At 48.0% G+C, this 15,000-nt stretch overlaps 1 protein-coding gene across 1 annotated transcript in view; it reads left to right on the top strand.

Moving 5' to 3' along the window:
* LOC119584446 overlaps positions 1 to 2,553 on the top strand; it is a 3,287-nt gene extending 734 nt beyond the window's left edge. Inside the window, exons 3-6 of the mRNA XM_037933059.1 lie at positions 155 to 212; positions 776 to 873; positions 1,709 to 1,824; positions 2,007 to 2,553. Of these exons, the coding sequence (XP_037788987.1) occupies positions 155 to 212; positions 776 to 873; positions 1,709 to 1,824; positions 2,007 to 2,169 (435 nt within the window). The 3' untranslated portion in view covers positions 2,170 to 2,553. The remainder of the gene's footprint in view (positions 1 to 154; positions 213 to 775; positions 874 to 1,708; positions 1,825 to 2,006) is intronic.
* Positions 2,554 to 15,000: the final 12,447 nt, after the last annotated feature.

Genomic DNA, 15,000 nt, shown 5'->3' with positions numbered 1-15,000 from the left:
ATTCTTGTAACAGAAAAGTATTGATCGCACAAGGCGTGTTGTACTTGATCTAATGATAATAACATGTAAGAAATAAACGACTGATGTAAGATAGCTATTGTATATGGAGAATGATTACTGATTATGAAGAAATCAATATGAATTTCTCTTTTAGATGTGGTCGATAGCCGTTAATAACACAGAGCTATGTAATGAAACCAATGGGCGTGATGGTAAGTCTCTGTCCCTCTTTTTCCTTTTCCTCTCTCCTTATCTCTCTGTCTCCCCCCCCCCTCTCTCTCTCTCTCTCTCTCTCTCTCTCTCTCTCTCTCTCTCTCTCTCTCTCTATCTATCTATCTATCTATCTATCTATCTCTCTCTCTCTCTCTCTCTCACTTACTCACTCACTAACTCACTAACTTACTTACTCACTCAGTCTCTCTCTCTCTCTCTCTCTCTCTCTCTCTCTCTCTCTCTCTTCTCTCTCTCTCTCTCTCTCTCTCTCTCTCTCTCTCTCTCTCTCTCTCTCTCTCTCTCTCTTTCTCTCTCTCTCTCTCTCTCTCTCTCTCTCTCTCTCTCTCTCTCTCTCTCTCTCTCTCTCTCTCTCTCTCTCTCTCTCTCTCTCTCTCTCTCTCTTCTCTCTCTCTCTCTCTCTCTCTCTTTCTCTCTCTCTCTTCGCTTCTCTTCTCTTCTGTAATAATATTGTGTCATTTATATATACAGAAAGTATTCACGGTATGAGTTTCGTACCACTAAGTTCCATGTTCAGTTCCATTCAACCTCGCCTTCTCGCCAGAAAACGAGACATGGATCGCGCCGGGCGAGAGCGTGGTCTTCTCCTCCCCGAACTTCCCTTCGAGTTACGGAAGCGACGCCAAGGACTGGGTTTTCTGCGTGAGTGTGTTGGCTTCATCTGTTGTATATGTACTTAAGCGCAAACACATATAGAAACATATACTCACTCAGAGTCTCACTGGTTACATACATACATAGATTTTCACATGGGCGAACATAGCCATGTATGTCTGTATGAATGTATGTATGTGTACATTTACACATCTGCATATGTGTAATCACTTTCCACTCAGCTCTTGGACAGCCCACTTCCTTTCAGATCTCCTCCCTCTCTCCTATCTCCCTTTTCTTCTTGTATCTCATGTCCCTTTTCTCTTTCCTATCTCTCTCTTCTCCCTCTCTCACATCTTATCCTTCTTTCCCATCTCCCTCCTTCCCATCTCCCTCTTCTCCTTTTTTTCCATTTCTCTCTTCTCCTTCCTCTTCAGTCCCCCGGCTCCTTTTCTATGCCTTCCTTCCACACCATCCGCAAGCCCCGTTGCCACCTCTCGTTCTCTGTCGGGCAGTGCATGGCCACTGTAATGAGGAGAGGCTTGTGTGGAAACGTATATTAAACACCTTTTTGCAAGCACAACTCTATTGAGCTTAAACGCAGTTTCTACTGCAAGCAGCAGCCTCCGGGCTAGTACAGTGGTAACGCTTCGGCCTCTCATCCGAGGGGTCGGGGGTTCGCGCCCCGCCCAGGCGCGAGAAGTTGCAACTGTCGTCTGGAGGCCTGTGGCTGGGCACCCCGGCGGGTAAGGACTAAGTTCAGCCGAGTCAGCAGCTGACGCACGTGAGCGAGTCGGCATTAGTCGACACAGGCCGGGCTCCCCTCATGGGCATAGCCCGGGCGAGGCTAAGCTTCGCATATCATATTTATCTTTATCCGCAGGCAGCCGACGCCGATGGAAGGCTGGAGATTGACTGCGGCGAGTTTGAAGTTGGCTGGAAGTTCTTTTTCTGTTTCAACGACCTTTTCTTAATATCAGCTGATAGCTCTCTTAAGTTGTAAGTTCTCTTCTCTGTGGTATATCATTTGTACTAGTGTGTCTGTGTGCCCTGTGATTGGAGGTCTTTTTTACGTTGTTATTGTTTTCTGTAGGAATGTGATGGAAGGCGAGCAACAGATGTTATGATTTTTTTCTCTCTGCCCATCAACCAACATATAAGAACATTTTATGATTTCGTAGCATGTATTGTGGAGAAGATGGGCCTCAGTCTGTCATTACAACTGAACGTGGAACAGCAATCTGTCTCATCCCTTCGGGCACAATCGACTCCAAGGGATTCAACTGCACCGTCACCGCTTTCCCGCCCAGCCTGGACGAGGAGACGACGACGCCAACCAATTAATGCGAAGAAATCTCCTACGTAGCTGTCTGCATCAAAGTGTGTGCGTACAACTGCACAGGCAGAAACTTGCAGTCCTTGTTTGGGGTTTCTCTGGAGTCAGGAAAGAATAACACTATTCTGTGGTAAAAATGATGTGGAAGAACAATTATATCAACCAACAACAGCGACAAAGATTATATCAACAGAAATATGAAATGCGTTCAGATGAATTCAATAAATGAGGCAAAACAAGGCCTTTCAACATAAAATGTTTCTCTGTTTATATAGTTAACTATTTCTAGCTTCTTGTTGAAAAGAAAAGCTATAGGTATATTGAATTGTTATTTAATGTGTTTAACTATGTTTCCTTAAACATCCCAAATAAAACAGTCAATGATCATAAAATAGCTTTATTTTAGACATGTAGCACTTTTATTTGATAAGACTGGCACTGATTCCTTGAACATCAAATACATCTCCAATGTAATTATGAATACTTTTTTAATCCAACATGCATGACTATTATTCCAAGATACTTTATCCTGTATGAAAGTGTATACATTTGTGTATATGTATATATATATATATATATATATATATATATATATATATATATATATATATATATATAATATAATATATATATATATATATATATATATGGTGTGTGTGTATATATATATACATACATATATATATATATATATATATATATATATATATATATACATATTATATATGTATATATTTACATACACACATATGTGTGTGCACATACATATGTGCACATACACACTCTAATATCCACACATAGAGAAATAAAAGGTTGGTGTCAAACACAGCAGCTGATACGATAAATATATATTATAACTTCAATAAATACAGTATATAGGCACGATATAATATATATAATCACAGTATATAGACACAATATGATATATATGTGACAAGAAATGACTCTGGAAATAAAGATCAATATTAGCACTAATCATAGTATATAGACATGATATAATATATATGTGACAAGAAATGACTCTGGAAATAAAGATCAATATTAGCACTAATCACAATTCGTGGGTGAGGTAATTGGAGGTTGGTGTGGGCAGTCGAGGTCGGAAGACCAAGTGTGTCCTTGCTGTTGCTTGCTTGCTTGCTTGCTTGAGATTTGCGAAGTTCTGGCTTCGCCCGGGCCTTTCACTTATGGCCCGGCCTGTGTCAGCTTTTTATGGCTGTCTCATTTGTTGGTCTGACACTCGGTGCTTACCGTGGCGGTGGGATTGCCAGCAGGCGCTCCTGTAGCCGTGGTGTAAGCATCTCGCATAATCTCTTTACCAGCACGACGGCTGTGTTCTGTGGGGTTTGTCTTAGGAATTGCGTGTGCACGCAATTCTCCAAGTAGTGTATCAGTGTGGCGTTCGGCTCGCCGCAATGCATGCAACACCTCTCTTCATGTTCTATGGTTTGTATGATCTGCCATGCACAGTGGTAACCTAGGCGCATTCTGTGCAGAATGACTTCGGTACCTCTGTTGTTTATTTCAGAGAGTGCCAGTGGTTCATAGCCTGTGGCATCTGAGTACCAGCTGGCCGAGGGGGAATGTCTCGTTTCCTCTCTGTGAAGCTGCAGGAGGAAGGAGTTGGCCGCCACCGTACACTTTCTCCTAAGTAAACTTCGGCTCTGATGTATTATCATGGGATTTGGGGGCATACCCCGGCCGATTTCGGCTAATCTGTCAGCAAGCTCATTGCCTCTGATCCCTATATGGCTGGGAACCCAGTTTATGATAATTCTTCTACCCTGAGCAAGCATCCTTTGTGTTATTGTGCCGATGGTTGTCAGGAGGTAGATGTTGTCAGTGGGTGAGCGCTGCTGAAGACAGTCGACGGCTCCTTTGGAGTCTGTGTGTATGACCACGTGTCCTTTTCTCCTGGACGCGTGTCTTAGTGCTCCCATGATAGCAACTACCTCTGCCTGTAGCGAGGAGGCGTTGTCTGTTACCCTCATGGATATTGTGGCATCCCTTGCTGCAAAGCCGGCGCCTGCAGTGTGGGTCAAGGGATCGACCGATCCGTCTGTGTAATATGTCAGGCTCCCCGGAGGGGTGATGGTTGCAATGACCCTCGGGTTTCTGCCTTTAGGCTAGGCGTACAATATTCATTCTTTTTGCTTGCCAGTCTCATGACCGAGAAACTCTATCGAGGTTTGTGCCCACGGCGGAGCTTCGACAAAGTCAGGGTGTGGGGAGTCCATGCCTTGGCCAGTAGTGCTTCTTGAGCTGATGGCGTATTAGCACCCTGGCTGTGTGAGACAGCCAGGAGTGTTTGCAAACAGCTCGTTATCTTGTTCTAGGCGTCTGACTATTTGTGTCTTAGGCTTGTGTTCCTGGGAGCCTGGATGACCTTTGATAAGAATTGGGCTGCCGTTAGATCAATTCGTGAGGCCAAGGGGAGAAGGTTTGTCTCCACTAGGAGGTTGAGGACCTTCGCCCACCTTGGGGCACCCAGAATGACCCTGGCGGCTTCGTTTTGGACTGTCTCCAATCGGTCTTTATATTTTCTCTTGATGCCAATCAGAGCGAGGGAGGCATAGTCTACAATGGGCCTGACAGCATGTACGTAGAATGATCTTAGTACTCTGTGTCTGGCCCCTATGCGTCTTCCACTCATTACTCTCATGACAGACAGTCTTGCCTTTGTTCGGTCAAGCAGGTACTGGACCTCCTGGCGGAAGGAGAGGGTCCGGTCTATCCTTACCCCAAGGTACAGGTATTCCTGAACCCACTCCAAGTCCATTCCCTGGATTTTCAGACTGTGCCTTGAACTCTCTGTCTCAAAGCCATGGCCTTGGATTGGCTGCAGAGATCTTTAGTCCTGTCCTGCAACACTCCTCGGATACCAAGTCCAGACAACGCTGGGCTTTGTTTAGGCAGTGTGGTCCAGTGGAGATGATAGCAAGATCGTCTGCATAGGAGATGACCTTGCACCCCACTGGGAGGTTTATGTTGAGGATACAGGACATTAGTGTGTTAAAAAGGGCTGGACTGAGAACCCCACCCTGTGGCGTTCCATTTTCTAGTGGCATGTGCTGTGATAGGTGACCTTGGAATTTGACTCTGGCTGTTCTTGGCTATCCAAGCCAAGAGCTTACCTCTGATTCCTTTTTGGATCAGGCTCTCCTGAATGGCAAGAGGACTTGCCAATTCGAAAGCCTTCTCCAGGTCAAGGAATACTGCCACAGATGCGCCCGTGTTTATTGTGCTCAAGAGCGTGGCTATGCTGTGCGCTGTGCTCATGCCCCTGGTGAACCCGTGGAGGTGTTCGTGTGGGGCTCCCATTTTCCATTGGAGCCGGTTCAGTACCATCCTCTCGGCAGTCTTGGCCAGACAGCTGAGGAGAGAGATGGGGCGGTACTTCCCCGGCTCCTTTGGTTTAGGGATGGGAACTATGGTAGCCCTCTTCCAGCTCTGGGGTAGAGTGGAAGTTTCCCAGGACCTGTTGATGAGTTGCAGGAATGCAAGCTCACCTACCAGTCCCAGGCGGGAGATGATGGGGTACGAGATCCCGTCATCGCCCGGGGCTGAGTTGCGACTGGCTTTGTGTGCATCTCTTAGTTCCCTCAGAGAAAAGATAACGTCTGAGTTATCGGGTTCGGCTGCCCTTTCTCTGATGTGAGCAAGTCTGTCTGGTTGTAGGCGTTCTTGTCTTGCCCTCAGTTCGGCTGGCAGACTGTCGCTGCTCGTTCTCGCAGAGAACTCTTGCGCCAGTCTGTTGGCCTCTGCCTGGGGTCGTGGTGCGTGCATCTCGGGGCTGAGCGGCTGGTGGCTCGCTTGACCCGTTCCCATAGCTCTGAGAGGGTGGTACGGTGATCGAAAGACTCACACCATTCCAGCCACTTTTCCTGCCTCACTCTGCTGGCAGTTTCCTTGGCATCCCTCACCGCCTCCCTTAGGAGGGCTAGGTTGTCGGGGGTTCTTTGCCTTCGGAAATGTTTTCGGCACATGTTTACCCTGTGGTTGACCTCCCTAATCTCGTCATTGAAGTACCAGGCGTCCTTGTGACTCCTGGACCCAGGCCGAGTTTTGGGTATGGTCAGTGAGGCTGCCTCATCAATGGCATTTACAAGTCTGGCTTGTAGCGCTTCCACATTTTCGCTCTGTGTGGGTTCATTGCTTCTCAGACAGCGGGCCAAGGCGCTCTGGAACGCCCTGCCAGTTGGCCTTGTCTGTTTTCCATCTTGGATTCGGTCGTGGTATTTCGGCTGGGCCACTATCCATGAGGGTTGTTATAGTGCCATAATGGTCACTAGTGACGGTCTCATCGACACGCCAGCCAATCCTCTCCACCAGAGTCGCAGTGGCCAGGGTGAGGTCTAGGACCCCTCCTCTCACGTGCGTTGGCTCCTGGCTGTTGAGGAGAGCGATCTCGGGGAATGTCTCGAGCACGTTGGCTAGTGACGGCCAGCCGCATCCGGTGCCCTGCAGGGAGCCAGGATGGGGTGGTGTGCATTGAAGTCTCCCCCCTATGATCACTCGGTCGTGTGCTGCGGAAGCACATACCTGGCTGATGTCTAAGCTACTACAGTGTGGCCTGCTGTACACGTTGTACAATTTCAGGCGTCCCCGGCCAGTTGAATCTCGACGGCAAGAGATTCAACATCTTCTCCACAGTGCGGTGCATCGGCTATTGCGGAGCAGGGAATTGTTGCCTTCACCAGGGTCATCAGGCCTTTTTTGCCATCGGAACGTGGCAGCGCGTAGACGTGATACCCTGAGAAGCGAACAGCTTCCGCGCTGATAATGTCTCCTGGAGCATGACGATGTCAATGCTCCTTGATCGCACTATTGCGTGGAGGATGGCACTCCTTGAGGAGAAGCCACAGATGTTCCACTGCAGAATACTTAGATTGCGTGTCATGATGTTACTAATTGATAGTTACATCAGAGACATCGTCACATTCGGGTTGACGGTCGGAGTCTGACAACTCCATTGTGAGATCCTCACTGCTTGAGGACTCTCTTTCGGCTGTCAGGCTATCCCTGGATCCACTGGGGGGGGAGAGCCTTTGGTAGCTCTGACTTTTCGTCTTTGGCTTTTTCTCGGGCCAGGCTGTTTCTGTGCATTGGCTGGCCTTGCCTGGGCAGGCTCAGCTTCTTCTGATTCGGCTTGTGGCACTGAATCAGCCTGGTTAGGCTCTGCCTGTGAGGGCATAGCCTGGCTAGGCTCTGCCTGTGAGGGCATAGCCTGGCTTGGAGAGGGGAGGGGAGTTTCGACCTGGGCTGAGGGAGAGGATTGGGCTGATTTGGCCTTCTCCATCTTCCTTCCCTTTATGCTTTTCACGGTCTGTTTCAGTGTCGTCATGGCAACATTGACTGCCTTATCCGCCTCTTCCTCGGTCCTGGACAAGGATACTGCCACTGCTGTGACCACAGCAGTGATCAGGATCGACATGTCCCCCTCGTCGAAGAACATGTCTTCTGGGTCTGGGGGGGACCGTGTGGTGCTGTTGGAACCTTTCTTCCTGTGGTTCCTCTGCACTTGCTTTACTTGGGGGGAACTCCTGATTGTCGGAGATCTCCGGTTTCGGCTGGGGGGCAGCTTCCTTCCTCTTAGGAGGTCGGGAAGCCTTTTCGCTTTTGTTCCTCCCCCAGACGTAAGTGCCTGGGGGGGCAGGAACAAAGTCTGGTCGCTTCTTAGCAACCTCTTGCCGTTTGAGGGCCGCCTCTTTCCTGACAGAGCAAGCCAGGCTCCAGGCGTGATGCCTCTTGCACAGTTAGGACATTTGGCTGTTGTGTCCTTCTTTTCTTCTTTATGTGCCTTGATGCACACCTCAGTATTGTGTGCCTTGCTACAGACACCACATTTTGGCTTGGCTGTACAGTTAGCCTGGTGGTGTCCGTACTTCTGGCACTTGAAACACCGAAGTGGTTCAGGCACATAAGTGCATAGGTTGTAGGTACCCCAGTTACCCAGATCAAGGGTGGAGCTTGGGGTACCTTTCATGGTCACCAGGACTTGCCTGGTTGGAGTCTTCCCCTTCGACAATCGGGAAGCCTCCACGACCTGTGGGTGTGATGTTATCACCTCCACATCGTATGAGACTGAGAAGCCAAGTAGCACCATCTTGACTCTCTTCTCCTCGGGGTTCAGTGGTGAGAGGCTCACTTTCCTCCCATCTTTTAACTCCTTTGTCTCCTGCAGGAAACAAAGGGTGGCTTGATCTTTGGGCACGATGATCATGCCCTGATCTCGCGCAACCCGGATCGACAGCCGGATTTTGCGCTGGCTCTCCAATGCCCTTACCATTTGGTAGGCATTGTCGAAGCCTTCGGGTTTAACGGGGACCTTGAATTGCGGGAAACGCCTTGGGGGTCCAGACTCGCCATCAGAGTCGGACTCCGGCCTCGGCCGTTTCGGTCCGCCCTTTCGGCTTTGGGGCTTGCTCGTGGAGGCACCAGCTGTTTCGGCTGGTTCAGCTGGTGCTCCTGGTTCAGTCAGTGGGGTCGTCTGAGGGGGGCTCAGAGACTTCCTGGTCTGGGTGCTGGCTGGAGGGGCCAGCACGAGAGTCCATCTGTTGGACAATCTGGTGGACAGACATGTTTGTACATGATTTATTTGTCTTGTCCGCCATCTTGGCAGCAGGCATGACAGTGTCATCCTGTGCTCGGGGTTTTCTTTTGCCACCCGGAGGCACGTAAGGCTTCAGGGTGGCTGCCGTGGTCTGGGCCTTGCACGGGTCGTCAACAGTAAGGTCTGTCTGTGGGGGATTTTTGTTTAAATTTTCCATGTACTTGGCAGTGCTTCATCCACTCACGCCCCCACCCACCACAGAGTCCAACAAGGGGAAGCTGAGTGCTAGAACCAATGTCTAAACAGCAACAGGGGGTGATGAGTGAATATACGCACCAATTAGCCGATTGCACTGGTACACACGGACGGTGTGGGTACCAACGGCAGCATGACTGCTTGACCCTAGCCTCCCGAGGGAGACCAGCCGATTGACCTGACCGGGCCTGGATCAGGCCGCCTGTCTTGCCAGAATAGAGGACCAAAGAGGCGTGTTGCTAGCCGCAGGGCGTACTCGTGCACGGCATCGCTCAACCTCCAGGACTCCCGTCTCCCAGCTCACAAGGGTGCCACGCACGGCAAAACACGTGGGTAGGTGTCAACCTCTGGGAGTATCCCAGAGGGGATGCCCTTCCACCTACAGGACATCATTGATGGGAACACTTCTGCTCCTCCCTCAGTGAGGAAGGGAGCTCTTTCACTTTTTCCAGGCAGTTCCTCTCCGCTCCTCGGAGGGGACCTGTACCCTTTTTCAAAGTGAATCCCTCTTTTCTCTGAAACGCCCAAAGGTTGTTTCACCTCATTGAGAAAAGAGGGGGGTCCTGCACCTGTTCCTGTCAGTTCCTTCATCCCTCTGAAAACAGCCGGCCACAGACTGTTTCACCACAGTGAGGGAGAGAAATTAACATTTTTCCAGGAGGTTCCTATGGCAGGACGGTTTTTGAGGTGGATCCCTCTTCTCTCTGAAACATCCAAAGGATGTTTCACCTCAGTGAGAGAAGGGTGGGTTCTGTACCTGTTCCAGTAAGCTCCTTCGTCCCTCTGGAAACAGCCAACCACAGACTGTTTCCATCACAGTGAGGGAGAGGAGCTGACTTTTTTTCCAGGCAGTTCTTTTGGCAGGGTGAGTTTAACGTGAATCCCTCTTCTCTCTGAAACACCCAAAGTTTCACCTCAGTGAGAGTAGAGGGGACCTGTACCTGTTCCAGTAAGTTCCTTCATCCCTCTGAAATAGTCAACCACAGACTATTTCATCACAGTGAGGGAGAAAGACTAACTTTTATCCAGGTATTCCTATCACGGGAACTTGATGTTCTGTCTAGCAGCTGCTATTAGACAGAACCTGGCTGAAGGCCTGACAAGGGGGCTCTACCTGCCTATCGCCCTATTCGAAAGAAAAAGAGTGGCAGTCATCAGATGGTCTGCCAGACCAATCCCTAACAAAAGAATGGCAACTCTATGCACACCGTAAGGCAGGCCTTCTAAGGCCCCCCAGACACACCCTCCCCTGCGGGAGGTAAAGGTCTGCCCACGTCCGAGCACGCGCCCGAAGATGGGGTCCAGTTCACCAGAAGTGTGCACAGAGTCATCCTAATGCCGAAAATTCGCATAGGAAAGAGTAGGCTAGTAGGGCACGAAGCTACATGCAAGCACATAGCATCGTGGCATCAAACAATGGGGGGCGCGTCACCGTCCGGTAACGCGGAAGAGCCGAGGCCGAGATTGCATGGGACCGGGCGCGGTGCATCTCTTTAATATGCCCATGCAAAAAGCCACACGATCGAGGGATCATGGTGACTCACTTGGCGTTGCTCGGCTCCACCCGCCACCCTTGCCGGAACCGATCATCCCCTCTCTCTGAATCGTCCAATTAAGGACCGATTCACCGCAGGGAGAGAGGGGAGGAGCCTGTTCATCTATCCTTCTTCTGATTGGCTTGTGTTCCTTGTCTCTGTCCTTGCTGTCTTTGCTGTTGTCTTTTATCTCGGGTCGGCACGCTAGGCGGGGCGATGACCCGTCTTACAGGAAAATAGGTGTGGCTGATCCAAGTGTCAGCTTAGGTCGCTATTTCCTGATTGGCTGGCTGCGGATCGTCGCAATTCATAGGTCCGCCCTTCGATCGGTCTCTGAGGGTGATTTTCCTATGATGCGGAAATGACCAGATTCTCCAGAAAGGTCAAAGTCGCAGGCACTGCCCGGTACGCGTCTTTGTTCTACCCTGGGTGATATACGAAACTCGGCAGTTAAGAAGGTCACATCTGTGTATTGTAATTTGATCATATTTTCTCAGGTCAGACGTTTGAAGTCTAAATATAATACTTTCATATTTGCACTGTTAAACTCCACATATAAATACTTTCATATCGCTCTACCATGCTACCCCAAATCGTCCCGATTTGGTAAGAAATAAAGTAGGAAGCTTTATACTTAACTGAGGGTAAGAGTTCCTTGATCAGGGGAACTCCATAAGAGTGATATACGAAGAGACAGCAAACATCTGGCAGTGTCTTGATTGATGCACAGTACTACACGGTTGTGCAGCATGGCAGGCCTCGAGATCAACTCCGGAAGTTACAGGTCTAACACACCTGGGAAGTGTGCTCTTCTGCATCCGTCAATATCGTAGGTTGAAAAAGTACCTGGCGCCTTACATGGCTTTAGAGAGGTAAGTGGGGACGTAGGGTGGAAGGCATAGTTCGAGATATGAAAATGAAAATAGTTTGAGCAACAAGAAAAAAACGTAAGTTAGTAATATATCAAATACTGTATCAAAATGTTTTTACTTTTTTTTATGTATTCTTTTTTTTTTTTGGGGGGGGGGTTGATTTTTTTTTTCTTATAATATTATATGACATGAGGGTTACTGGTATATACAACAGAATCATGGGTAGGTATTACTTGCTTGTTTTTCCTTGCAACTCGCTTGTAGGTGATGCAATAGCACGCTCCCAGGGTTATTAGCAACATACACATTCCGGCGACGGTAACGTATACGGGATAAATGTAGGTTGCGTGGAACGGGCTGAGAGGGGTAAATGCATCAAGCTGTTGCAAAGTAGGCATCTGTTGAAAGATTATACTAGGAAGAGAAATGTTATTGGATGGCAATGACACCGACATGGGTTACAGGTAGGAGGTATTCATTGCAATCTTCCTTGTGTATGTATGGGTGGCTGGAATAAAAAGGGATAAGGAAGTCAGTTCACATGAGGCTGGAAGAACAAAAGTACCTTGTAGAACAACATCAGGGTTATGCTTGTTACACCTAACTGTAGTTGTAGTAGCCTTGAAGTAAAATAATAAGGTAATGTCGGGAAATGAGAGAAGAAACGGCCTAACCGAACCACGAATTTCAGAGAATGTGCACTGACCTATAATGTTATGGTTTGTAATGAGCGCCCTGGAGCAAGATGGCATATTTGTGTCAAGTGCCAGAGGCGATGAAGTGCAAACAAATGTGCGAGGAGTGGTCTTTGCACAGTTATCTAAGAAATCTGCTGGTGGGAAAGAAATAGCCTGGCCGTGAAGGGATTTTAGGATGAGTGAATGTTGTGCGTTTAAAGTGAAAAAGGTGTTATCTGTTTTGCATGGGAATGGGTGAATGAAATAAGCCTTGAAGGTAGTCTCAGGGGAGAGTGGAAAAAGTACAGAGAGACCTGAAATTGTGAGGTAAGATTTAAGAGTAGAGTAGAACTGAATTCGTCGCTTTAGAGGAAAAAGAGGCTTAACATTAGCAGAGGAGATATTGTGGAGAATAGGGCGTAAGTCATGTGGAGTAATGAGACTAGGAAGCACTTCGCCTGCTGTTGCTGAAATCAACGAGTTGGTTATTGAGTTAATATTATTTATAATCCTATTAATTGTCACTTGGTAAGACTAGCCCAAGGTCCTCAACGAAGGCTCCTGGTACTGCGCGAAGCCTAGGGGGTAGGGCATGGCGGTCGGCAGACGACAAAGTGAAGAATGATAAGCCCAAGAGTAGTAAGATCTGGAAGATAAAAATCAATTAGTGTTCGTCGGCCGGGGGAGAATAGTACTTGTGAGCAAGCCTTAGGACGTCGAAATGAGACCAAGATTGTTCACCTGACTGTATGCATTTAATGTAGGCCTTGTTGTTCTTTACATTAATTACTCTAAATGGACCTTCAAATCTAGGAGCAAGCTTTGACTTAATATTGAGTTGCTGGTTGACTTTTCTAAATACTAGTGCTCCAACTTCAATGTCCTTGTGGCGGGCAACTTTGTGTTGAAATGACAGTATTTTATCTCTGGAATTAGTCAAATGCTTCTTTGTGATCTGAAAGATTGACTTTCTATTTAAAAGATATTCAGCATAATTATCATTATATGAAGGAACTTGATTTTCATCAAAGAGGTCATAGGGTCTTTTATCCATTCCATATAAAAGAAAATGTGGGGTATCACCTAAGGAAGAATGGAATGTACTATTAATACAAGACTGGATTGTCAATAGTGATTCATCCCATATGTCCGATGCCGCATCAACAAGCGATGTCATTAGTGAGAGGATGGAGGAGTTAAGCCTTTCTGTAACACCATTACTTTGTGGGCGGTAAAGGAGAATGTTAACACGAGTTACATTCATGATATCACATAACTTATCCATGACCTTGTTATGATATTCAGTCCCGTTATCAGTAGAAAAATACATGGGGGCTGAATATCTATAACAGAAGTCGTGGAAAGCATGTGCAACAACATTTGCTGATTTGTTGGGCACGGGGACTAGTTCACAAAAACGAGTGAAGTTATCAATGAAGATTTCCATTGCGAGAAGGTAGAATGACAATGTGTCGCAAGAGACCTTCTGGAAAGGAAAGTCTGGAATGTCATATTTCAATGCAGGGGCTGGGTCATTGGTATTTCCCTTGTAATATGGGCATTGCTTACAAGACTGAACATGCTTAGTAACTTTGCTAATGAGGTGTGGGAAAAAGAAGCGTTGCTGGGCTAAGTGAATTGCCTTATACTTACCACAGTGTGCAGCTCCTTTCGATTCATGGAAAAGAGGAAGAATTCGACCTTCAAGAGATTCAGGAATAACTTCAAGTTTACGGGATGCCTTGAGCTTTCTTGTCCTATATCGAGACTTGAAGCAAAGTAGACCGTTAGCATCGAGGTACAGTTGACTTACTCGAACATGTCTGCTAGGGGGAGGTCTTTCATTCCTTTCTAAGGCTTGAATTAAGGGGCCGTACAGATTATCATTACGTTGCGCTAGCCGGATCTCGTCCTCCGTGGGGGGGTCCATGGGAGGTACGGCTGGAGCAGCCAAGACCGGGGAGGTAACAGAATGAATGGGGTCGGAACGGCGACCGTTAACATGTGCAGGCCGGATCTCGTCCTCCGAAGGATCCTCAACGGTAGGCGCGGCAGTATTTACCAAGATCGGTGCAATGTCAGAGAATTTCACCTTGCGGGAGGCAAAGGTGGGCGAGGAGCTAGATTCAAGCAGGTTGTGAGCGTCAGAGAGGGGAGCGCGTGATAGCGCGTCGGCAACGACATTTTGCTTCCCGGGTAAATAAACAATGGTGACGTCAAACTCTGCTAGAACTTCAATTGCGCGGGCGCGTCGTCCATGAGGGTCCCTACCTTTAAATATGGACGTGAGGGGGGAATGATCAGTGTGCACTTCTATCTGATATCCCAAGATTAGCTCTCGAAAGTGACGGAGGGCCCATGTGATACTTAGTAGTTCACGGTCCGTCGTATGATAGCGTTTCTCCGCTGAATTGAGGGCGCGACTTGCAAAAGCAATGGGCTGCATTTTTCCAGAATGGCCATGTTTCTGGTGGAGTACTGCTCCGAGCCCGAGGTAATTGGAGGTTGGTGTGGGTAGTCGAGGTCGGTAGACCAAGTGTGTCCTTGCTGTCTTTGCTGTTGTCTTTTATCTCGGGTCGGCACGCTAGGCGGGGCGATGACCCGTCTTGCAGGAAAATAGGTGTGGCTGATCCAAGTGTCAGCTTAGGTTGCAATTTTCCTGATTGGCTGGCTGCGGATCGTCGCAATTCATAGGTCCGCCCTTCGATCGGTCTCTGAGGGTGATTTTCCTATGATGCGGAAATGACCAGATTCTCCAGAAAGGTCAAAGTCACAGGCACTGCCCGGTACGCGTCTTTGTCCGACCCTGGGTGATATACGAAACTCGGCAGTTAAGAAGGTCACTGTGATTAATTTGATCAATTTCTCAGGTCAGTGTTAACTCAAATATAATACTTCATATTTGCACTGTTAAACTCCACATATAAAACACTTTCATAATATATAT

Source organism: Penaeus monodon, chromosome 18 (genome assembly GCF_015228065.2).
Source record: "Penaeus monodon isolate SGIC_2016 chromosome 18, NSTDA_Pmon_1, whole genome shotgun sequence".
NCBI lineage: Eukaryota > Metazoa > Arthropoda > Malacostraca > Decapoda > Penaeidae > Penaeus > Penaeus monodon.
The sequence above is the reverse complement of the archived record's forward strand: the minus strand, read 5'-3'. Positions and strand labels throughout refer to the sequence as shown.